Source organism: Onychostoma macrolepis, chromosome 08 (genome assembly GCF_012432095.1).
Source record: "Onychostoma macrolepis isolate SWU-2019 chromosome 08, ASM1243209v1, whole genome shotgun sequence".
Lineage (NCBI taxonomy): Eukaryota > Metazoa > Chordata > Actinopteri > Cypriniformes > Cyprinidae > Onychostoma > Onychostoma macrolepis.
The window spans coordinates 24,920,449-24,945,059 of record NC_081162.1 but is presented as its reverse complement, the minus strand read 5'-3'; the positions used below and the strand labels follow the sequence as shown (position 1 = coordinate 24,945,059).

Here is a 24,611-nt window from a genome sequence, read left to right as displayed (position 1 = left end):
ATTTCAGAGCAGGGATCACGAATCATTTGATTCAGATCGGGACACGGTAGGTATCGCGAATCATTTGCTTTAGATTGAAACTTTGGAGCGCGGATCGCTAATCATTTGATTCAGATTGGGACTTCGATGCGGGGTCATGAATCATTCAGATCGGGTCTTCGTAGCGGGTTCAGGAATCATTGATTTTAGATCGGAACTTCGGAGTGGGTTTGTGATTCAGATCAGAACTTTGGAGCGCCGATTGCGAATCATTTGGTCTTACTACAAATACCATGGTTAAACTATGGGTAGTGTAACAGTGGTTAATTTGTGTATACTACAACCATGGTGTCAGGATTATGGACCTGTCTGTGTGTGTGTGTGTGTGTGTGTGTGTGTGTGTCTGTCTGTCTGTCAAGGGCAAAGGATTTAGTAGGGATGCTATGACATGTCCCTATAAATATTTGACTATCACGTTTCAATTAGTGGAGTTAGTTGCTTAGCTGTTTATTTTGCCCTGTGTTTTTGTTGGCTTGAATAGGAGTCGTCAGTCAGTCACATGAGAAAAAGGCAAAATTTGTTATCATTCATCATGGTTGTGTGTTTGTAAAGGAATCTTATCAGGCCTGTTTCTCTCTTTGAAGACAAAATGACACACTTCACCCCTGTATTAGTTTTCGACCATGACCTGGGCAAAGCTGTCTGGCCTCTAATCACAGCTCTTCTCAGATGATGACAAGATGCTTCAGATTCTTCAGATGACACTGTGCCACATACATTTTTGTAATTTGAAGCTGTCTTATGTAATACACGTAAAGGTGGAATATATTAATACCCATTTTAGAATTTACCGCATTAAACAAAGGAAATAATCCCTACGTTTTTTATACATTTACTTTTACATTATTAATTACATTTTTACAATTTAAAATTTACTTTTAAAATTATTTGTAATAGTTTCAGATTACAAGTCTGAGTCTGGGACAAGGGTAAATCAATCAAGTCTATACATAAAGGGCATTTAAAAAAAACAGCAAAAATAATTAATGAAGGTACTAATAATTTGACCACCATATAACAAAAAGAAAACAGTTCAGGTAATTATAATAAAACATTGAGAACACAAAAAAACCCAAACTATTTGATGTATGAGCAGGCTGTGAAAGCAAAAAACAGAATATAACTTTTTTTTTTATATGTAAATATTTATTTTCTTTATTTTTTTCAGTTGCTCACTACTAATCTTTATTCAGCATTGGCAAGCAGGGATGAGATGACGTGCAGACAATCAGATACTTGCTGTTCTTTAGCGTTTATGGGCTGGATGGATGTTTACAGTGGACTATCGTCCAAGCCTGATGGGAAAGAGATCAGATTTACTGAGTTATTATCTTCTTACCTTTCACTTTTACCTACTTTTGACCACTTATTTCAGTTAATTCATAATTTATATAATGATATATATATATATATATATATATATGAAGAGTTCAGATGCAAAAGCCTCTAAATGCCATCTGAAATTTTCTTCTAAAATGAGCATTTTCTCAAGCTCCTATATTTATATTCAGTTATTTCATTTTAATTGCATAGAAAAGGACCTATATATTGCCATTAGAGTAAAAGAACTGAACCTAAACATAGCAGCCTGATACAAATGCTAATTTTAGATGAAAATTTTAGATGGCACTTAGAGGCTTTTGCATCTGAACTATATATATATATATATATACATACAGTGAGGAAAATAAGTATTTGAACACCCTGCTATTTTGCAAGTTCTCCCACTTAGAAATCATGGAGGGTCTGAAATTGTCATCGTAGGTGCATGTCCACTGTGAGAGACATAATCTAAAAAAAATCCAGAAATCACAATGTATGATTTTTAACTATTTATTTGTATGATACAGCTGCAAATAAGTATTTGAACACCTGTCTATCAGCTAGAATTCTGACCCTCAAAGACCTGTTAGTCTGCCTTTAAAATGTCCACCTCCACTCCATTTATTATCCTAAATTAGATGCACCTGTTTGAGGTCGTTAGCTGCATAAAGACACCTGTCCACCCCATATAATCAGTAAGAATCCAACTACTAACATGGCCAAGACCAAAGAGCTGTCCAAAGACACTAGAGACAAAATTGTACACCTCCACAAGGCTGGAAAGGGCTACGGGAAATTGCCAAGCAGCTTGGTGAAAAAGGTCCACTGTTGGAGCAATCATTAGAAAATGGAAGAAGCTAAACATGACTGTCAATCTCCCTCGGACTGGGGCTCCATGCAAGATCTCACCTCGTGGGGTCTCAATGATCCTAAGAAAGGTGAGAAATCAGCCCAGAACTACACGGGAGGAGCTGGTCAATGACCTGAAAAAAGCTGGGACCACCGTTTCCAAGGTTACTGTTGGTAATACACTAAGACGTCATGGTTTGAAATCATGCATGGCACGGAAGGTTCCCCTGCTTAAACCAGCACATGTCCAGGCCCAACTTAAGTTTGCCAATGACCATTTGGATGATCCAGAGGAGTCATGGGAGAAAGTCATGTGGTCAGATGAGACCAAAATAGAACTTTTTGGTCATAATTTCCTGTCTTTCCTGTAGCTCAAATAGTAGAGCATGGCGCTAGCAACGCCAAGATCATGGGTTCGATTCCCAGGGAAAGCAAGAGCTGATAAAATGTAAAAACTGTAACTTGAATGCAATGTAAGTCGCTTTGGATAAAAGCGTCTGCTAAATGCATAAATGTAAATGTAAATAATTCCACTAAACGTGTTTGGAGGAAGAAGAATGATGAGTACCATCCCAAGAACACCATCCCTACTGTGAAGCATGGGGGTGGTAGCATCATGCTTTGGGGGTGTTTTTCTGCACATGGGACAGGGCGACTGCACCGTATTAAGGAGAGGATGACCGGGGCCATGTATTGCAAGATTTTGGGGAACAACCTCCTTCCCTCAGTTAGAGCATTGAAGATGGGTCGAGGCTGGGTCTTCCAACATGACAATGACCCGAAGCACACAGCCAGGATAACCAAGGAGTGGCTCTGTAAGAAGCATATCAAGGTTCTGGCGTGGCCTAGCCAGTCTCCAGACCTAAACCCAATAGAGAATCTTTGGAGGGAGCTCAAACTCCGTGTTTCTCAGCGACAGGCCAGAAACCTGACTGATCTAGAGAAGATCTGTGTGGAGGAGTGGGCCAAAATCCCTCCTGCAGTGTGTGCAAACCTGGTGAAAAACTACAGGAAACGCTTTGACCTCTGTAATTGCAAACAAAGGCTACTGTACCAAATATTAACATTGATTTTCTCAGGTGTTCAAATACTTATTTGCAGCTGTATCATACAAATAAATAGTTAAAAATCATACATTGTGATTTCTGGATTTTTTTTAGATTATGTCTCTCACAGTGGACATGCACCTACGATGACAATTTCAGACCCCTCCATGATTTCTAAGTGGGAGAACTTGCAAAATAGCAGGGTGTTCAAATACTTATTTTCCTCACTGTATATATATAACAAAACATTTAAAATAAAACGATTAATATATTGCAATAAAAAATTAAATATTGAAATGAGATATAATAAATTATTTACTAAAATAATATGAATATAATGCAAATATTAAAATAAATAATACTAAAAATAATCATAAGTAAAATACTTTATTTTAAACTCTGTTAATTGCTGAAGCCCTACAGTTTCACCTGTTCTCTTCTCCTTCCAGTAGTTTCTTGTAGGTGGCAATCTCAATATCCAGAGCCAGTTTGACATTCATCAGCTCCTGGTAGTCTCGAATATGTCTGGTCATTTCGCGTTTGGCTTTCTGCAGTGCGTCCTCCAGCGCTTTGATTTGTTCTTTCGCATCAAGCACCGCCTCCTCACCACAACGCTCCACTTCTTTGATTTGGTCCTCCACGCTCTCACGCTGTAATGACGTCATTACAGAATTAACAGCTGCAAAGTGTCACTGTACAAGCTGTTTACATCCATTTGCACATCTACGATAGTACAGAAAGTTATCAGTGCATTTACTGCGGATGCTCATGTTTGCCCAGGTGTTCAACAGCAGACACCAATGCTTGCTCCAATGAACAGATGTAGAGTATTATCTCATACCTGTGATTTAGCTGAGGCTATCTCATTTTGCAGTCGCTTTATCAGCCTTTTCAAATCAGCTATTGCACCTTTATTATCTTTTAGCTCAGTGTTACACTGGTCAGCCTGTGATGACATCAAGTCAAACTGTGGAGGAAAACACGGGTATATGCACAATTATGACATTATGAATATATTTTATGCACAAATAAAATATATTAATAATACAATCTTAGTCATTAGTTTAAAACATGAACCTGCAGGAAATAATAAGTATAGGTTGCTTAAGGCTCCAACAGCTACTAGATTTTTCTCTTGAGAAAAGGCCTCGGTAATCTCATGTTTCAGAAGAGATCTCAACATTGTCTCAAAAAGTCAGAGGTGTGGTCTTCACCTTGTTCTTATACCAGGCCTCAGCTTCCTTTCGGCTGCATGCTGAAATCTCCTCATACTGGCTCTTCACATCAGCGAGGATCTTCTCCATGTTCAGCTGCCTGCTGTTGTCCATCTGCACCACAACGGACGTGTCCTTCAAGTCAGCCTGCAGCTCACGCAGCTCCTACAGAGAAAGAGAGGTGAAGTCAAGTTCTCAGATTAATCTCAGGATGTTCAGCTGTTCATTCATGCATCCGAGTTTGCATTACCTGTTCATAGAAGCACTTGAAAAAGTTCAGGTCTTCCAGGATTGTTGCTATTTTATCTTCCAATGCATTTTTATACAAGTATGTTGTATCCACGTCCTGTCAGGACATGTACAGTGCACTTGTTAGCTTGGCAGATCCTTGGCATATTATCATTATTTGTCATCTAATGCTATTCATCTTCTGCAACTAGATTTGTCTTACCTTCTTCAGAAGAACAAACTCATTTTCAGCTGTGTTTCTGTTGTTAATCTCATCTTCATACCTGTTGAAGGAAACTGAATTTTGTCATACAAATCTCGTTACTTCACTCAGCATTGTTATTGATTAAATATATTCAAAATAGCTTTAATTTATTGAGCTTAAAAAAAAATCTTTAAAAATTACATAGAAATCTTAAAAGTAACAACAATGGATAAAAAAGTAAAAGCACATAAAATTAGCTACTAAAATAAATATAAAACTGAAAATATATCAAACTTATTCAAAATGTTATCATTTATATTCATGAAAAATATGAATATATTGATAATTATATTAATTGCATTAAATTGTATTAATATATTTTAATGGTGGCTATAACTATGGGTAAAAAATCTCAGTTACTATAGTTGTTTAACCGTTAGTATTACTATATTAACAATAGAGTTGTATTAATAATATATGGTATAGGATCTTCAAGCCATGTACAAATGTTTTAGAATCTTTCTGTTGTTTTATTTTATTTTTATTTTTTGATGACAGTGATGGATACTGCAGTAAGAACACTGTAAAAAGTGATAAGTTGACTTAACTTTAAAAAATTGAGGAAACCCGTTGCCTTAAAATTATTAAGTACATAATATATATTTTTTAAAGTTAAGTGAACTTGACAATTCAATTATCATTTACTTAAAAATTTTAAGGCAACTGGTTTCCTCAATTTTTTTAAGTTAAGTCAACTTATCATTTTTTACGGTGAATAGATTAAATTTACACATGTCAAATTCTTAACATATTATAATGTATTTCTTGGCATAGTAGTGTGACGTGAACTACTAGCTACATGAACACATATTTTGGCTGAAACTGTGGTTATCAAATGATTGTGAGGAATGTTGTTGTTGTTGTTGTTTACGTGATTTTACATTTAAATCTGAAATAATATTGAATATTGACAGTGACTTGGAGAATGCTGAGACAAATATTACAAAAAGACTTTGCTCTGTGCTAATTATAGCATGAAACTGAACACTAATGTCTGGTTTCGAGTCGGGCTCAAGACTGAAGATGAAGTGTGTGATTACAGACCTTTGTTTTTGTTCCTCAACCTGTGCGTGGACATTCCTGAGCTCCGTGTCCAGGTGTTCTTTGTCTTTGTTCACCCGCTCCAGCTGTGCGCGCAGGGAAGTGATGTAGGACTTCAGCATGGGCTCCAGCTTAGACTCGGGTTCGGACTCCTTCTGTAGCAGCTGCCATTTAGTCTCCAAAAGCTTGTTCTCCTGCTCTAATTTACGGACCTGTAAAAAACAAAACACATTTTAATGCTCAAATGTTGCTCTTGCAACATAACTGAGAGTTATGTTTCAGTTAAGCATCAACTTTGATGTTTCTTAGGAGTAATAAAATACACACACAACAGACAATAGCTGTCATACAGTAAGAATAAAACTGTAAAATAAATGTGGATAGCAGCTCCGATCATTTGATCTTATGAGAACGGAATGAGTTCATGTTGAAATCTCAGATTCCTGATAGCTTCGGCCAATCTGAGCACAGTTTAAGACATAGTTGAGATCTCTGCTGGGAAGACGCACGTGAGATTGTTTTTCTTGGTCTTTTTCTAAGAAAACGTATTCTGTTCGCTCTCATTTTTTTTCTCATTTATCTCATTGCCATTAAGGAGAAACAATTGAGTTCTCATTTGTGACTTTTCTGTCCTTATATGGGTTAACAGGTCTGGCGGCTGAGTAAAATCAGTACAAATAGATAGATAGATAGATAGATAGATAGATAGATAGATAGATAGATAGATAGATAGATAGATAGATAGATAGATCTCTGTAATGTACTGTATTATGAGTGATAAGAAATAAGAAGTCTCTCTCACCTTGTCGATGAAGGAGGCAAAGCGATTGTTGAGAGTTTTGATCTCTTCTTTCTCCTGGATCCTCACAGCCTGCAGGTCAGGGTCCAGCTGAAGATCCACGGGAGTTAGGAGGCTTGTGTTAACAGACACAGGCCTGATGGGGACCGCAGCCGGTGACACGTTCCCAAACCCGAAATAGGAGTTCCCCTGCCGGTGTATTTGTGCTCCAGTGCGGGGGTGCGAGCCCACTGAGCGGCTGCTGAAGCTGTCACTGGAGGAGCTCATGACGGACAGACAGACAGAGAGAGATGTGTTACAGAGGGATGGCAGGAAGACAGGTGGTGCTTCCTGAGAACTCGGCTACTTATACACTGACAGGTGGGTGTGTTTTTGTGTATAAACGAGAATATACTAGCATTCCTCACTCTGAAAAACCTGTTCAGCCCACCAGTTGTCCAGAGTAAACACTCCGCATTCATGCACGCTCACGCAACTCAAACGATGAGCAGAACGACCATTCACAGATACGTCAAGAGATCTACCTTTGATTACGAGAATATTTCCTGTTCCTGATTGTCTGAAATATGTGATGAATGCAAGGGCTGCAATAGCTGAATGTGCTATTTTGAATTGCTTTTGCTTGTATTGCTTAATTTTGTATGGTTTTTGGTGGCATATTGTTCATGCACAAAATAAAATAAAATAATAATAATTTGATTCAATGAAATAATTACTATATTGTTTCAATGCAGCTGATTCAATTCAGTATTGAATAATTTTTGCGTTTATCTCTTCTGAACAGAGTGCATTGATTTTTCTCAAATCTTCACATAAATCTGTTACATTTGCAGTGTACAAATAAAAACATAATGGCCTGGTTTCTTAGACAGGGCTTAGCCTAAACCAGGATTAGTCCATAGTTTAATTAAGACATTTAAGTAATTTTTTATAAACATGCCTTAGAAAAAAGCATTACTGGTGTGCATCTTAAGACAAAACGAAGGCACTGATATATTTTAAGATCAGTCAGTGCAAGTTTCTTTCAGTTGAAACAGCTCAGATTTACATTTTAGTCTAGGACTAAACCAGGGGGAAATTTGCTTTAAAATAATATATTTGCAGTAGTGTAGTTTTTTTTTCTTTTTAATGATGGAAGGCCATTTATGTACACACAATTTAACAGCAAATATGTTTACCTGTTGTTATGTACACGAGAAACCATTTTAAATTATTGATTTATGCTGCCTGAGAATATAAGATGATGATTTTTTTTTTTTTTGTCTGCACCATTTAATGTTCAGGTTAATGAGAAATTAGTTCTCACCACAATAATTTTACAATAAATAATAAAAAAAAGTAAAGATTTGTTTAAAAATTAACTTTAATTCTTAATATATTTAATTCTTTAATCTTTAGTTAAGAAAATGTGAATATATTAATTAAAATTAATTAATTTATAATGTATTATGTATAATACATTATAAAAGTAGTTTTAATGTAATGTAATGCTTGTAATGCACCTTATGCATTGTACAGTCTCATGAATAATTGTAACCACAGTTAAAACAATTAATTCATTCTTACACTGTGCTTTTTAAATTCTGTTATAATTATTTACAACAAGATACAATGTATTACAACATTAAAAAATGCTTTTTTTAAACACAAATGCTGGGTGTAGCCTGTTGGGCCATTTTATTGGGTTGTTTTTAATATTTTTTTACCCAGGCACTGAGAACCCTTCATAATACATTATACGTAAAGTCTTTAAGTAAAGTGTTACCATATATTATTATCTTTGCAAAATTAAAATGACCAATCAAATGAAATAAACATTAACTGAAATAAAATATAGGAAACTTCTTCTTTTTTTTCCAGCTAGTTGCCAAGGCAACATTTCTTACTTTTGTTTAGCACTTAAGTACTTTTTTGTTTGAGTACTTAAGTTGAAGTATTCAAATAGCTAAAACTAAATAAACTAAACCTAAAAACTAAAACCATATAGACATATTTAAAAACGAATTAAAAAAACTTGAACTAAAAATTAATATATAAAATATTAACAAAAACTATATTAGTATATATTAATTATAGCCTACTAAAATAATAGCCTACTGCAAATAATAAATCAAATTGTAAAAATGCCTGCATTAATGATCAATCAAATGCCCAAATCCAATTTCATTTTATCATTTGGGGTAGCACAGAGTATAACAATGTTTGATAAAAGGATGTTGTAGTTCACACGAGGACGCTGGAGTCGCGCTGTTTATATTCCAGCACGGTCCTTCAGAGGGCGCTGTTGAGACGCACGTAAAGCTCAACTGTACGTACACAAATCTGCTTCCTGTTTACGTTTGTTGAGCACTTTCTCAGTGCGAGAAGAAACAGCAGACATCGCAAACTGCACCTGGAAACAGGCTCCGCGTTAGTTTTGTCCAGAGCCGTCGCTGTCCGTGTGCCTGCAGCCGATCCTGTCAGTTAGACAGGCCGTTTCAATGCATTTCAGAGAAGCTTTACCGCCGCGCAGATGGACGCTGTTGATCTGTTTTCAAGCTGCAGAAAGGGCGACATTGCCAGAGTGAGGTCAGACAGCTGATGGCTTGTTGTTGTTTTGGTTGGAAGTTTCACATGTGGACAAACGTGCATGGCCCGTTTATTCTGAAGATATTTTATATGCAGATATGCATATGGAAATTAATTTGCACAGCCTACGTAATCTCTAGACTCTGATTTATATGCAAGGAAGTATACACTGACCTAAAATTTCTGTGGATCATATTTAATCATAACTGAACAAATATGCATCACTTTACAATCTTCAGATAAATGTGCACATGTAAACAAAAGTTCATGACCATTGGTCACTATAATCATACTGTTTATGCGCATGGGCTACATATATGCTTTATATAAACAAATGCATTTCGTATTTGTATTAAATGATCTAGACATAACTAAAACAATACCTAAGTAGTTTTAATATGTTTATTCATATAAAAATCTGTGTTTAGATACTGTATGTACTCATGTAAACAAATGTGCTATATTTTTGCTACATGTACATATATGTGCATATCTAAGCAAAGCTTTATTAGTCTATATAGTTTGTGGCTATTGCATATCCGAACACATGTACTTGACCTGTATTATCTTTTATTGTCTATATAGATGCAGAATATGAATATAGAAGCAAATATGCACAGCCTACCAAATCTCTTAATTAGATGATAACTAAAATAGTCTTCATTTATATTTAATCAAATGTGCATTTCCTATGTAATCTCATGAGACTGCATATGTGTAGATATATAAACCAATTTGCACGGTGTATGTATAGTGTTTGGAGACTGTATATACAAATGTGAAGTGTGCATAAACTATATAACTTTTAAATCATGTGTATGGGTACTTATCAATGTGTCCTATGGTGTGACGGAAAAATGTAAAAAAAATAAATAAAAAAAAAACTCATGCTATTTGTAACTCTAAGAATGAAGATACATTTTTCTCATGTTATTTGTATGTTAAGTTTTTTTTTTTTTTTCTACATTTGTCAACTACCCATATGCATGTCTAAGCAGTTGTGCATGGCATATGTATTATGTAAATACTGTATGTACATTCAGTAGTCAAGATGCCATTACATTACAGTATAGAATTACGCCTTTCAAACACCTTTGGTTGATGGATATGCTTGTAACACTGTAAGATATCAGGGTTTTTTGTTTTTGGTTTGTTTGGCAGTAATGTTGTGAAATAGTCAGACACCCTATATGGCCTCAGAATTAGAAGGAAAAGCATGTGAGTCTGACAGATAATATGTTGTCATGTATTGGCCCACATACTGGGATTACTGTACTCGGTCTGCTGATTTCTTGTGTAATGCTCTGTGTTCAGTTCTGAATGATGTTTTGTTATTATGTTGGTTGTAATGTATCTGGTCTCTGCTTTATCTTTTGGCATTTTTTCCATCTTCTCCAGATACCTGGTTGAACAGAGGGATGTAGAACTGAACATCAGAGATAAGTGGGACAGCACACCTCTGTAAGACTGCTCACTTAGGCTTATTTCCTTTCATTGTCTGCAGTGTCTGTCGTAATGAAGCCTCTGCCTGATATCTCTCTCTGTCTTTGTCTTCAGGTATTATGCATGTCTCTGTGGACATGAAGAGCTGGTGCAGTACCTGCTTGCCAACGGTAAATACTATAATGATAATTCATACCTAACCAGGGCATTATAATCTGTACTGTATAGACGGATTTGCACAATTATGGTACAAAATAAAGCATGAAACACTTAAACATAAAAAAATAAAATAATAATAATAAAGTAATTCTATAAATCTTTCATTTAAAAAAAAAAAAGTTTTTTTAAAAATAAATAGTAAACGCAGGTGTGCAACCTATAGAAAACTTTCAGTTGGTGAAACAAACTCTTTCACTTTTAAAATCTATCTATCATTTATTTATTCAGAATTTTAGCATGTCAAAACACAACTTTTTTGGGACTAAATCTTGGCTTGCAGTTATTAATGAATCTATATTTCCCGTTGAAAACAAAATATGTCTGCACTGCTTGTTTTTTCATAATAATGTTGTGTGCAAGTGTGGTACAGAGCTAACATAATTAATTTAATTTTAGTTCAATAGATTATGTAAGTTATGTCTGAGACCTGAAGACATTTGTTTGTCAAAAAAAATCTTAATTTTTTTCTTTAATTTTCTAAGTTTTATCTTTTAATATTCCATGAAAGCAGGCATGTAACCTTCAGAAAACATTCAGGTGGTAAAATTAAATTCATGAGCTTTTTTTTTTTTTTTTTTTTATTAATTTTTTTTGTAACCCTATTACCAAAATTTGAGCATAGCTAAGCAGTCCACGATTTGTGATATTATTCGACAGATTATGTAATTTATGTTCTTACATTACAATTTGATTTGTATTTAAGACCTAAAGATGTTTGATTAACTTTTCATGCTACGTTAAATTTTATTTTAGATAATAGTTTATCCATAATATATAATAGGTCTCACTAGAAATCAAATAGATTTTTTTGTCCTCAGTGATGTTTTTTTTTTTTTTTTTTTTGTGTCTGTATTACTAGTATATGTGAGTGCACTACAGGCTTGTGTTTTCTGTTTCAGGAGCAAAGTGTGAGGCGAACACATTTGACGGCGAGCGCTGTCTGTACGGAGCGTTGAGCGACCCCATTCGCCGCCTGCTCAAAGAGTACAAGCGCATCACGGCGAAGGCTATGCAGAGAGACTATTACGACCAGTTCCTGCAGACGTGAGGACCACGAACACATACAAACACAAACCATGGTCGCTTTCACAAACTCACTGATAGGTGCTTTTCCCCCTTGCAGGCTTTTGGAGCAGGGAAACTACAGCGACGTGACATTTATGGTGCACGGTGAGATGTTTAAGGCCCACCGCTGTATCTTGAGTGCCCGATCAGAATACTTCGCCCACATGCTGGAGACCAAGTGGAAGGGGAAGAGTGACATTACCCTCAAACATCCACTGGTAGGCGCTGTTTCACTACACGCAAATCACTTTCACTGTGCTGATTCCCCGTCTGCATACTGTCCATTCTGTGCCACATGTATGGAAGCCCGTTTATGGCACAAAAAAAAAAGAAAAACAACAAGGTGTGTTTTTCACAATTTTGGCTTTCTTTTGACTTTTTTCTTAGAATTGTGAGATGTGACTTTTCTTGCAATTGCAAATTTACATCTCACAAGTTCATGTTTTGCAGTTCACACTTTTTTTTTTCCTCAAAATTGAGTTTACATCTCAAAATTCTGTTTTGATTTGTTTTTGTTTGTTTTTTTGATTACACTACAGAATGAAACATAAATTTAATTGTGACTTTTTCCTCAGAATTTGTAGTTCACATCTTGCAATTCTGACTTCACAGGAAAAAAAATGTAATTGTGACTTATCTGACAATTCTGACTTTTTTCTCACAATTGCAAGTTTACAGTTCTGCACGGTTCTGAATTTATATGCATATGAAACAAATTCTGAGATATTTAGAATTGTATTTTTGTTTTTTTATTATTCTGTGGAATAAACAGGTTCCCATACAAATGATATTATGTCAAAGGAGCCAAGATGGCATATTATTTGCGATGCATACTTTCATAGAAATAAGAAAATGTCACCTTTTTTTTCCCCGAATAGTAAGTTATGCAACCTTTTTTATAATTTAGGATTGAACATGAAATCATATGTTACATTTACATTTATTAATTTAGCAGATGCTTTTATCTAAAGTGACTTAGAGTACAAATGAGGAATACAATAAGCAATTCATTATAAAGGGGAAAATAAACACTAGAAGTGCTTAAAATACAACATTTCAGACATAATTTAGAAGAGGGAGGATTCAAGAAAAAGTGAAAGCATAGAATTTTTTTAATGTTCATCATGTTTTCTTCAGAGGGTGTTAATGCTGCTGTTCAGATCTTCTTGAGGTGCTTTAATTATCTTTTCCCCAGGGTTGTGTTAAATTAAGAAGAACAGACTTTTCTCTCTTATAACATTTTACTTCAGCATGCTTCAAACTCATATGATCCTAATGTGTCAATTTTAATTTCCTTTTCCAGGTCAACCCTGCTGCATTTGGTGCAATCATGCAGTATTTCTACACTGGTGAGCATCAGAGTATGACCAAGGGTTTGTAGGTGGTGTTAGTGCTCTGGTGGCAGTGTTATTCCTCACCATGTGCTGTCTTTTTCCAGGCCGTTTGGATATAGATGTGAATTACGTGGAGGACTGCAAGCGTTTGGCGAAACAGTGCAAGATCAGCGAGCTGATTGAGGAGCTGGAAGTGAAGTGCAAACAGGTTTATGAGTTTGGTGAGGAGCCGGTCTAATTTATACACAGTGTTGCGAAGCTAATTTGAAACTCATAATGATTCATGTTAATGTACACCTTGAAGAATAATTAGCTTCACTGCAAGGTGTTAACAAAAAGTAGAAAACTGCATTAAAATGATTCTACTGTTTTTTTTGTTGTTTTTTACTGTTTTTAAAAGAAGTCTCTTCTGCTCACCAAAGCTGTATTTATTTGATCAAAATACAGTAAAAATAAAGAAAATATTGGCAAATATTATTACCATTTAAAATAATGGTTTTCTATTTAAATATATTTTAAAAGGAAATGTATTCCTGTGATTCAAAACAGTCTTCAGTGTCACATGATCCTTTAGAAATCATTCTAATGATATGCTGCTCAAGAAACATTTCTTATTATTATCAGTGTTGAAAACAGTTAATATATTTGTGCAAACCTTAATCCTTTTTTAGGATTCTTTGATGGCTAGAAAGTTCAAAAGAACAGCATTTATTTGAAATAGAAATCTTTTGTAACATAACTGTCTTTACTGTCACTTTTGATCAGTTTAATCAATTAAATGCATCTTTGATGAATCAAAGTAATAATTTCCTTATGTCCTTAAAATTTTCTATCACTTTTGAACAGTAGTGTATTTATGAGAGGTAAACCTTTTCTGATTTTGCTGCTGTGCATCTATGATTTATTCCAGAAATTAGATTAGTATTTGTCTTGCACAAAATATGGTTTAATAATATTTAATGAAACCTTATCCATTAAGGAATATATTGATGTTATGTTAATATGTTGAATCACATTTGTGACCCTGGTCTTAAGTGTCAATTTTTCGAAATTGAGATTTATACATCATGTGAAAGCTGAATAAATAAGCTTTCCATTGATGGAATGGTTTATTAGGATCTGACAATATTTGGCCAAGATACAACTATTTGAAAATCTGGAATCTGAGGGTGCAAAAAAATCACCTTTAAAGTTGTCCAAATGAAGTTCTTTGCAATGCATATTACTAGTAATTATATCAAAAATTAAGTGTTAATATATTTACAGTAAGAAATTTACAAAATATCTTCATGGAACATGATCTTTACTTAATATCCTAATGATTTTTGGCATAAAATAAAAATGGATTATTTTGACCCATACAGTGTATTTTTGGCTATTGCTACAAATATACCCCAGCGACTTAAGACTGGTTTTGTGGTCCAGGGTCACCTTTAAAATTAATAAATAAAAAACAGTGTGATGATAGCAGTAATTAAAAAAATCACTACAGAAAATCCTCAGCAGTATTTATTTTTTTTTTTTTTTTTTCTCTACAAAAAAAATCAGTAATTTCAGGATTTTGGGTGAATGACTTAGTGATGAGTTGGTGAATCAGTTATTTTGCTGCAGTGAATCATCTAAACAAACTGATTCGTTAAAACAAATCTTGACTTCTCTGCTGTCTTGTTCTCTGTCTGGCAGTGTCTAATAAGCCCGGGACGTGTGTGAAGGTGTTGACTCTGGATCCTCATGACTTTCAGCTGCAGGATGGAATGGCTCTGCTGGCTGACAGCGCACTTCCAGCTGAGCTGCGGGTGAGAGGAAGCACCCAGTCCAACTGTAACCTTATCACAAGGGAGAAAATTGTCTGTGGCTGCTTGCATTTTTTTTATATATATATATATATAATTATGGGATGTGCGGTTGCTTAGCAATTTGTGGTTTAATTCATAATATTTAAATGCCAGTTCCTGCTGCCCTGTTGGAGCTGGAGGCTTTTCACATGAGGCTCCCTCTCCTCACGGAGAACAAATTTGCCTTAAGGCCCTATAAATACTGTCATTAAAATTGTATTTAGTATTTGACATTTGTGGTAAAAAAAAAAAAAAAAAACTTTACATTTTTCTCATGAACTGCACATCCAGTGAAGATGAGTTTCTGGACGTAGTTTTTAAAACCTTACAAAAAATGTAATTGTATTTGATTTTGTGGATTTAGAAATTAAAATGTAAGACATCCATACACTCTCCATACACTAATGTTCAAACATTTGGGGTCAGGATGATTTATTTTTTTTGGAAAGAAATGAATACTTTTATTCAGCAAGGACACATTAAATTGATTAAAAGTGACAGTAGAGACATTTACTAAAGATCTTTTAAAGTTCTTTCTATTTATCAATGAATCTTGAAAACAAGGTTTTCACAAATATATTAAGCAGCACAATTGTTTTTAACATTGATGATAATCATAAATGTTTCTTGAGCAGCAAATCAGTGTATTAGAACGATTTCTGAAGGATCATGTGACACTGAAAACTGGAGTAATCATGCTGAAAATTCAGCTTTGCATCAAAGGAATAAATTGCATTTAAAAACATATTCAAATAGAAAACGGTTATTTTAATCGTATTAATAGTTAACAATATTACTGTACTGATTAAAACTCTTGCTGTTTGATCTTTAGGTTGGATACGGCCAGCTTCCTTTTGATCTAACTGATAGTTTTCCAAGTTACCCTGACATCTGCTTCCGGGTGGAGGGCTATGACTTCCTGTGTCATAAGGTCAGTGTTTAACGCTGATCATCATGATCCCTGAGTGTTGTAGGTAGGATGATTTTAGTGGCATCCCACATGCAAATAAAGGTATCAATCTAATATCTCTTGGCTATATTTTTAATTGCTCAGAATGAATTATTAGAATGATGGTTGTGCTTTAATAATATATTTGTGGTTTGATTAAAAAGGGCATTTGTGCAGACGAAATGTGTTTGTGTTTATGTGCGCAGGCGTTTTTCTGTGGTCGTAGTGATTATTTTAAGGCGCTGTTGGAGGATCATTTCAGCGAGGGTGAAACTCTGCAGACTCTTCCCAGCATTCCTGTCATCACCCTTCACGATGTGTCTCATGATTTGTTTACAAGAATCCTTTACTACATCTACAGTGATAACACTCAGGTACACACAAACATGCTAACATGTTCAATAAACACTAAAACTCATCAATCAAGACACTTCCCATCAGTGGAGGATTGGAAGACAAGAAAGATATTAAACGAAGTTTTCTGCAAACAAAACGCTTCCAAATAAAAGTTTTAGTGTAGTTCTGGCATAAAACAACCCGATATCTATCATTGTTATTGTTAACTAAAATGAAAACTGTTATTCTTTTGCCTTTATTTAACCAGGAGAGAACCTCACTGAGATTAAAAATCTCTTTTCCAGGAGTGTCCTGGCCAAGATAGGCGGCCCAGTTATACAAATACATGTACAACAAAAAACAATCCATCACAACAATAAAATATTACAGCATTAGAAGTTATAAGTTCAGTAATTGAAATACAGCAGAAGTAGAATACAATAAAATAAAAAATACTAAAAGTGTTAAGTGCCAAGTAGAAATATAAAAACTAATAAAATTGCAAAAGCACATAATAAAATTACTGAAATTCGAAAACAAACTGAAAATCTAAAAAGTCAAAATATGAAAAAATTAAATGAAGTGAAGCTGAAATAAAATAAAAATACTAAAATAACTAAAGAAATAAAAATAAAGGTAAAGAGATTTTTTTTTATATAAAAATCAATAGAAATACAAATATTTCTAAAATATACAAATAAAAACAAAGTAAAAATGTGTATAAATGACATTTAAAATATGAATATATAAAAAGTTCAATATGAATATTTAAAAAAAATTTGTACCTATATTTACTTAAAAAAAAAAAAATTGTCTTTTTTTAGATATGATTTTTATATGATTAGAGCACACTTTATAAGGGCATATTCTTGTACTTTTTTCTTCCTGAAAACTGTCCAAGTTGACAAATGTCAGTCCAGGTTTCTTTCACCTTAAATAGGCGTAATATAGTTTTACAGGACAGTTTTCCACTCTCTCTTTAAAGTCCCTTTAAGGCGAGTCATCTTGTTTCATCATGTTCATTATCTTGATAAATGCAGCGATCCGTCAGATGTGCTAATGAAGCCTCTGTGACTGTTTTCCAGCTCTCTCATGAGAATGTGTATGAGGTTCTGTGTGTGGCTGACATGTACCTGTTACCGGGTCTGAAGCGTCTGTGTGGCAGGACTCTGGCTGTGCTGCTCAACGAGGAGAACGTGCTGCACATGTGGAAGACGGCCAAACTGTTCCGGCTTTCGCGGCTGGAGGACCAGTGCACCGAATTCATGGCCAAGATCATCGAGCGGGTGTGTGTTCATTCACAAATAGGCTGCTTATGATCAAAATTCACCTTATTTACATTCATAATTTATGCACCTGGTGTTATTGTGGAGCACTCATCCAATAAATGTAATATTATTATAAAAAATATCTTGAATTTTAATTCTAAAAAGTAAATGATTTAATATATAACTATATAAATATTCATTTAAATTAAAAAATATTGTTTAGACATATAAAAAAGATTTGTTTAATTCTATAAATTTATTTATATTTATATCATATCTTTTTAAATATTATTTAAATATAAAATTAATTTAATATTTATGGTATATAAATATAAATTTTGTAATATTATAAACATTTTAAAAGATACATTATATAAAAATATAAATTTAAATGTCATTTCTTTAGTCATTAAATTTTTTATATATATATTCAATTTATTTATATTTTGTATATAAATATATAAAATAATATTTAATTTTATATTAAATATATAAATACTTTATTTTATATATTTTTATAAATTATATTATAAATATTCATTCTAAATAAAAATAAATGAATAATTTTAATGTAATGAAAAAATTAAATAGAAATTATTTAATTAAACATTATATGTTTAATTTTATATAAATTATATTTCTGTAATATTAATGTATAAAAATTGTTTGTAATATGAAAAGAAATTATTTAATGCATATGTGTGTGTGTGTGTGTGTGTGTGTGTATGCATGCATGTTATGCATGTATGTAATTAAAAAACAAGCAATCAAACTAGCTCAGGAGTGTAACAGTCTCCATCTGATGGATGAAATGACCTCCTGCCCTATTTTCCTCTGACTGCTCAATTTCACTGGAAAATATGTCACATTACAGAAGTTTTGAATGCCAAACTATATTTTCAACATGGATTAAGGAGATAATGAAGTGATGTTTGTTACAGCTGGTGGAAAGGCCAGAGTTTGCTGATATGATCAGAGAGGATGCTGGGAATGTGGCCGCCAGGCAGGAAACTGATTCCATCCCTCTGGTAGACGAGATCCGTTTCCACATCGCCAGTAATGTTCAGACGTACAGCGCCATCGAGGAGGCCAACCAGAAACTCAGCGCCCTGGAGCTCCTGCTGGCCAGCATCGGGCTGGAGTGCTGAGAAACACAACTTACCAAATGCTTTACATGCACAATCCGTAGCAATCTAGCACCACGTTAGCAGTAACAAACTAATATGGTCGATTCTAACCAAAAACATTCATATATGGAGTCAGTGTGAGTCATATTGCAGTGGCCTGTTGTGATGCAGTGAAGCTTCCTGTCTTTAGTTGTTTCTGTTGTTTATTTTTATGAACAAAAAGAGATGAAAGCTTGACATTTTGACATTTCACCAGTAGTGAGGCTTATATATCAGAACAAGTTCTGATACATCACCGAATATGATTTGAGCCAATGATTAATTTGATCAATTTAAGAAAAGGAGTGCATTTAAAAGTAATCTCTTTTGAGATGTTCAAAATGTAGGTGTTCATGATAGAACTGATATTTCTAAAATCGTCCAATTTTGATCCAAAATTGTGTGATATTTTGCCATTTGTTCAAGCGAATAGATGATTATTTATGCCTCAATGTGTGTTCACTTACAAATGTATCTTCCAGCACTGATAAAGAAGTTTTCCAGCTTTGCATCCACAGACTTCTGGTAATATGCATGCAATATTTGCATAGAATTACTCAATGATATAATCAGGATACATGCTCCTAAAGTGCTTAACATTTCTCCACCTAAACATTTTTGCTTTGCTTTTTTTCCTGCATTGCTTTGATTTTATTTCATAGCCTTTTATTATTGTATTTTATGCCGGTCTTAAAGCATATCCTGCGCTCATTTGCTCAGCAGCACTTGGTGAGTTTGTGTATGTTTGTTTCTGAACGTTGTGCTCAGGAGAAAATGCCACACATGAGACTTGTGGATGAACTTTCATGAAGTGTCGGTTTACTAGCTGATGCGTTGGCATTGCAGTTTCCTTTCCTATGATTTATTGTGGGATGCTCGGACTGAATGAGATGTACATATGTGAGCAAAAATAAATAATATTTAATGTACATATTACTCGTGGGTCTGTTTAATTTACCGTCTGAGAAGAGAACACTGGGGAAAAAAATTCCATTCTGCATTTTTAAATGTTATACAAATGTCTGTTATAATTTTGACATTTCTGAGTATATTAGTAGGTTGTTTTTGCTTTAATAAAAGCAACACTCAAGCCAAATTTGTTTAATACAAATTTTTTCAATAAAGTATTTTTTATAAATGTCTTTTATTTAATACATATTTATTACAAATGTTATGATCAGTATATTTTGAGTGATGTTGAAAATATATTGAGTAAAAAATAGCATATTAGTATGTCTTTTCTTTTTACAAATGTATTATTACAAACTGTATTGAGCATATTTTAAGTAAAAAGTTTAAAATATTTTGAGTAGAAAAATTACAATTCAGAATACATCAAAGCCAGATTTATTTACATTTTGACCTTTTTTTTTTTTTTTTTACATTTGAAATTACAAATTTTATCAGTATATTTTGAGTGAAAAGTTAAAAATATAATATTTCATAGTATGTTAGTATTTTTCTTGTGCTTTAATGACAGCAACACAAAATTTGGTTTACAAAATAATTTTCCTTTAATTTAATGCAAAATTATTACAAATGTTATTATCAGTATATTTTTAGTGAAAAAACCCATAATATTCAGAGTATATTAGTATGTTTTTTTTATTATTTTGCTATAATGACATCAAAACAACCCAATTTGATTACATGCATATTAATTACATATTAATTATTAATACAAATCTTATTATCAGTCAATTTTGAGTATAAAGTTGAAAATATATTAAGTTAAAAATAATTTTCACAGTATATTAATGTTTTTTTCTTTCTTTTATTCTTTAATGACAACAATAAAGCCAAATTTGTTTACATTTAGACCTATAAATAGTTTTTAATTTAATACAAATGTATTATTATAAATTGCATTGTCAGCATATTGAGTAAAAAGTGGAAGTTCATCATTTTATGTCACATTATTGATTGATTTTTAGTTAGTTTATTTTTATTTATTTATTTATTATTGTTTTTTTTTTTTTTTTAATCCTCATCATTTCTTTATTCACAAATTTGAATTAAGAGCCCAAATGTTCAGTGTGGTCACAGAGGTTTTGATTTCTCAGTATTTGGAAATACAGGTGCATCTCAATAAATTAGAACGTCGTGGAAAAGTTCATTTATTTCAGTAATTCAACTCAAATTGTGAAGCTCGTGTATTAAATAATTCAGTGCACACAGACTGAAGTAGTTCTTTTAATTGTGATGATTTTGGCTCACATTTAACAAAAACCCACCAATTCACCATCTCAACAAATTAGAATACTTCATAAGACCAATTTACTGTATATGTACTCAATACTTGGTAGGGGCTCCTTTTGCTTTAATTACTGCCTCAATTCGGCGTGGCATGGAGGTGATCAGTTTGTGGCACTGCTGAGGTGGAATGGAAGCCCAGGTTTCTTTGACAGTGGTCTTCAGCTCATCTGCATTTTTTGGTCTCTTGTTTCTCATTTTCCTCTTGACAATACCCCATAGATTCTCTATGGGGTTCAGGTCTGGTGAGTTTGCTGGCCAGTCAAGCACACCAACACCATGGTCATTTAACCAACTCTTGGTGCTTTTGGCAGTGTGGGCAGGTGCCAAATCCTGCTGGAAAATGAAATCAAATTCATTTCAAAAATGAAAAATTTAAAAAGCTGGTCAGCAGAAGGAAGCATGAAGTGCTCCAAAATTTCTTGGTAAACGGGTGCAGTGACTTTGGTTTTCAAAAAACACAATGGACCAACACCAGCAGATGACATTGCATCCCAAATCATCACAGACTGTGGAAACTTAACACTGGACTTCAAGCAACTTGGGCTATGAGCTTCTCCACCCTTCCTCCAGACTCTAGGACCTTGGTTTCCAAATGAAATACAAAACTTGCTCTCATCTGAAAAGAGGACTTTGGACCACTGGGCAACAGTCCAGTTCTTCTTCTCCTTAGCCCAGGTAAGACGCCTCTGACGTTGTCTGTGGTTCAGGAGTGGCTTAACAAGAGGAATATGACAACTGTAGCCAAATTCCTTGACATGTCTGTGTGTGGTGGCTCTTGATGCCTTGACCCCAGCCTCAGTCCATTCCTTGTGAAGTTCACTCAAATTCTTGAATCGATTTTGCTTGACAATCCTCATAAAGCTGCGGTTCTGGTTGGTTTTTCCTTCCACACTTTTTCCTTCCGCTCAACTTTCTGTTAACATGCTTGGATACAGCACTCTGTGAACAGCCAGCTTCTTTGGCAATGAATGTTTGTGGCTTACCCTCCTTGTGAAGGGTGTCAATGATTGTCTTCTGGACAACTGTCAGATCAGCAGTCTTCCCCATGATTGTGTAGCCTAGTGAACCAAACTGAGACACCATTTTGAAGGCTCAGGAAACCTTTGCAGGTGTTTTGAGTTGATTAGCTGATTGGCATGTCACCATATTCTAATTTGTTGAGATAGTGAATTTGTGGGTTTTTGTTAAATGTGAGCCAAAATCATCACAATTAAAAGAACCAAAGACTTAAACTACTTCAGTCTGTGTGCATTGAATTTATTTAATACACGAGCTTCACAATTTGAGTTGAATTACTGAAATAAATGAACTTTTCCACGACATTCTAATTTATTGAGATGCACCTGTAACTGACTTATCTTTGATTTATGAGCTGCTTTAATAATTTAGTCCTGCAGGAGGCGCTGTGTATTAGTCCAACTCAAACTTCACAATGGCACTGAAGGACAAATCTTCATATGACTACTTAGATCTTTTCCATATTTATCGCGTTTTCAGAAGTTCATTTTAAAATTATTACCCCTGCAACAAATATTTAAATAAATTCATACAAAATATTTCTCCAATCTGCTCTTTTTTGCCAAGAAGAGGAAAAATCTCACTCACATTTATTCTATTTCTGTCCTTATACTAAACAATTCTGGCTTCAAATTTCAGCATCTTTACTTCTTGTATTCTTTCGTCTATGTAAGATTTCTGCAGTTAAAGTTCTCTTTCATTTTTGTGGTTTCTGACTTTATTTGTACGATGGGAAAATTCCACATTCACAAAGCCAGATGCCTTAACTTTAAACCTAATTGTAAAATATTCACTACTGATTTACTTTTACTTTACTCATCACTTCAAAGAATCTCCTCCAATAAAAAAGCCTTAAAAACATCCAATCTTATAAAAAAAATTCATAAGTTGTAACTTTTATTGTTTATAAAATTGGTCCTTGATTCTGATTGGTTGAGCCGTGTTCGAAGCGTTGTAAAATACACTACAACCCTACACCTATGTTTACTTTGTGTGTTGCATTCCAACCACAACTGTTTCTGAGGAACTACATTGTTTGGTGGAAGAATACTGTTTTTATTAATATCATTACACTTATTTGCCATGTTTTATTTTATGAAACCTTACTACGTATATGGAATAACCGTTTTATAAAAGCAATAAGCCTCACGAAGCCATGGTTTACAGTGAACCACGGCTTCTTGGGGCTTATTGCTTTAATAACTGTATGACTGTATACAATTTATTTATTGAAATTTTATTTAACTTATTTAATTGCCTTTTAATGTTTACTGTATCCCTATATGTTGTAATATTTATCTGTTTTTTTTCTGATATTGTTACAAAAAAAAGAAAAGAATACATATATATTTATCGCGTTTTCGTCACACATTTATGTTATAAAGTGTCATATCAGTTGTAAATGTTACATAACTGAACGTCCCAAAAGTTTGCTCATATCAGTAATGTGGCAGGATTTCCATTGTTTTTAATCAGCGCATAGAGATAAGAACATATGACATATGAACAATTAACACATTTGATTTGGTGCGTTTAAAACTACCAGGGATTGTCCGAAATGTGGAGCATGAGTAGCGATTTCCTCCTAAAACGAACACAGAAATTTCTTAAATCAGCAAATATGTCCCTCCTCGGTTCTAATAGCTTTTAAACCTGTGAAAACTATCTAAAATACTCGTTTGCTGGAGTTTCGTAACTTGTCAAAGCTTCAGTCTGGGTTTTCATGTTTCTCCAGGCAACAGGAGGCAGAATTACCATGACAACCGACTCAAGTGAGGGATGAAGGCCTGTCAGAGCAGCATCACGTTATTCTGACATCTATCCTGAGAGACGTGTATGTTTGCGATCCCTGAGTCACCGGCACGCCGTGAATCCCTAATAACCTGGCAGCTCTGGATCTTTACCCTGAAGATAACTAGATCCGCGGTGATCAAACCTACACCCACAGACCTCAGATCAGAACCGCTTCACAACACGCGCTGAGCTCAGGCCACATCTGCTGTCATCTCACATCAAGAGGAATAATAAACCTCCACAAACACATTTAGATGATTAAGACGAGGTAATATGTGCTACTACTAATATGTGAATATGTTGTAGCCTACATACAGCTGAAGATCATTACATTGTCTATAAATGAGTTTAGGGGTATATGTAAATACACTAGTAAAATTAATTAAGTCTGGTTTGGAATAATTAGGATTTATAATGTCTTTGAATGAAGTCTCTTTTGCTCACCAAGGCTGCATTTATTTGATCAAAATAGAATATTATTAAAATCTAAAATAAGCAGTATATTATAGGCCTAATGATTTCTGAAGGTTTCATGTGACACTGAACACTAATGATGC

General features: G+C 34.1%; 2 protein-coding genes across 2 annotated transcripts; one reads left to right on the top strand and one right to left on the bottom strand.

Annotated features, from left to right (window-relative positions):
* Window positions 1-1,183: 1,183 nt before the first annotated feature.
* Window positions 1,184-7,131, bottom strand: si:dkey-222n6.2 (keratin, type II cytoskeletal 8). Its single transcript, XM_058785559.1, has 8 exons — window positions 6,808-7,131; window positions 6,009-6,217; window positions 4,923-4,983; window positions 4,722-4,817; window positions 4,472-4,636; window positions 4,099-4,224; window positions 3,687-3,907; window positions 1,184-1,334 (listed from the first exon to the last, which is right to left on the bottom strand). The coding sequence occupies exons 1-8, from the start codon at window positions 7,069-7,071 to the stop codon at window positions 1,322-1,324; spliced, it is 1,155 nt and encodes a 384-aa protein (XP_058641542.1). The 5' UTR covers window positions 7,072-7,131; the 3' UTR covers window positions 1,184-1,321.
* Window positions 7,132-9,111: 1,980 nt separating this feature from the next.
* On the top strand, window positions 9,112-19,918 carry abtb1 (ankyrin repeat and BTB (POZ) domain containing 1). Its single transcript, XM_058785905.1, has 12 exons — window positions 9,112-9,372; window positions 10,771-10,833; window positions 10,930-10,985; window positions 11,934-12,078; window positions 12,158-12,317; window positions 13,403-13,448; window positions 13,538-13,654; window positions 15,117-15,229; window positions 16,101-16,199; window positions 16,424-16,591; window positions 17,639-17,839; window positions 18,763-19,918. The coding sequence occupies exons 1-12, from the start codon at window positions 9,317-9,319 to the stop codon at window positions 18,967-18,969; spliced, it is 1,431 nt and encodes a 476-aa protein (XP_058641888.1). The 5' UTR covers window positions 9,112-9,316; the 3' UTR covers window positions 18,970-19,918.
* Window positions 19,919-24,611: the final 4,693 nt, after the last annotated feature.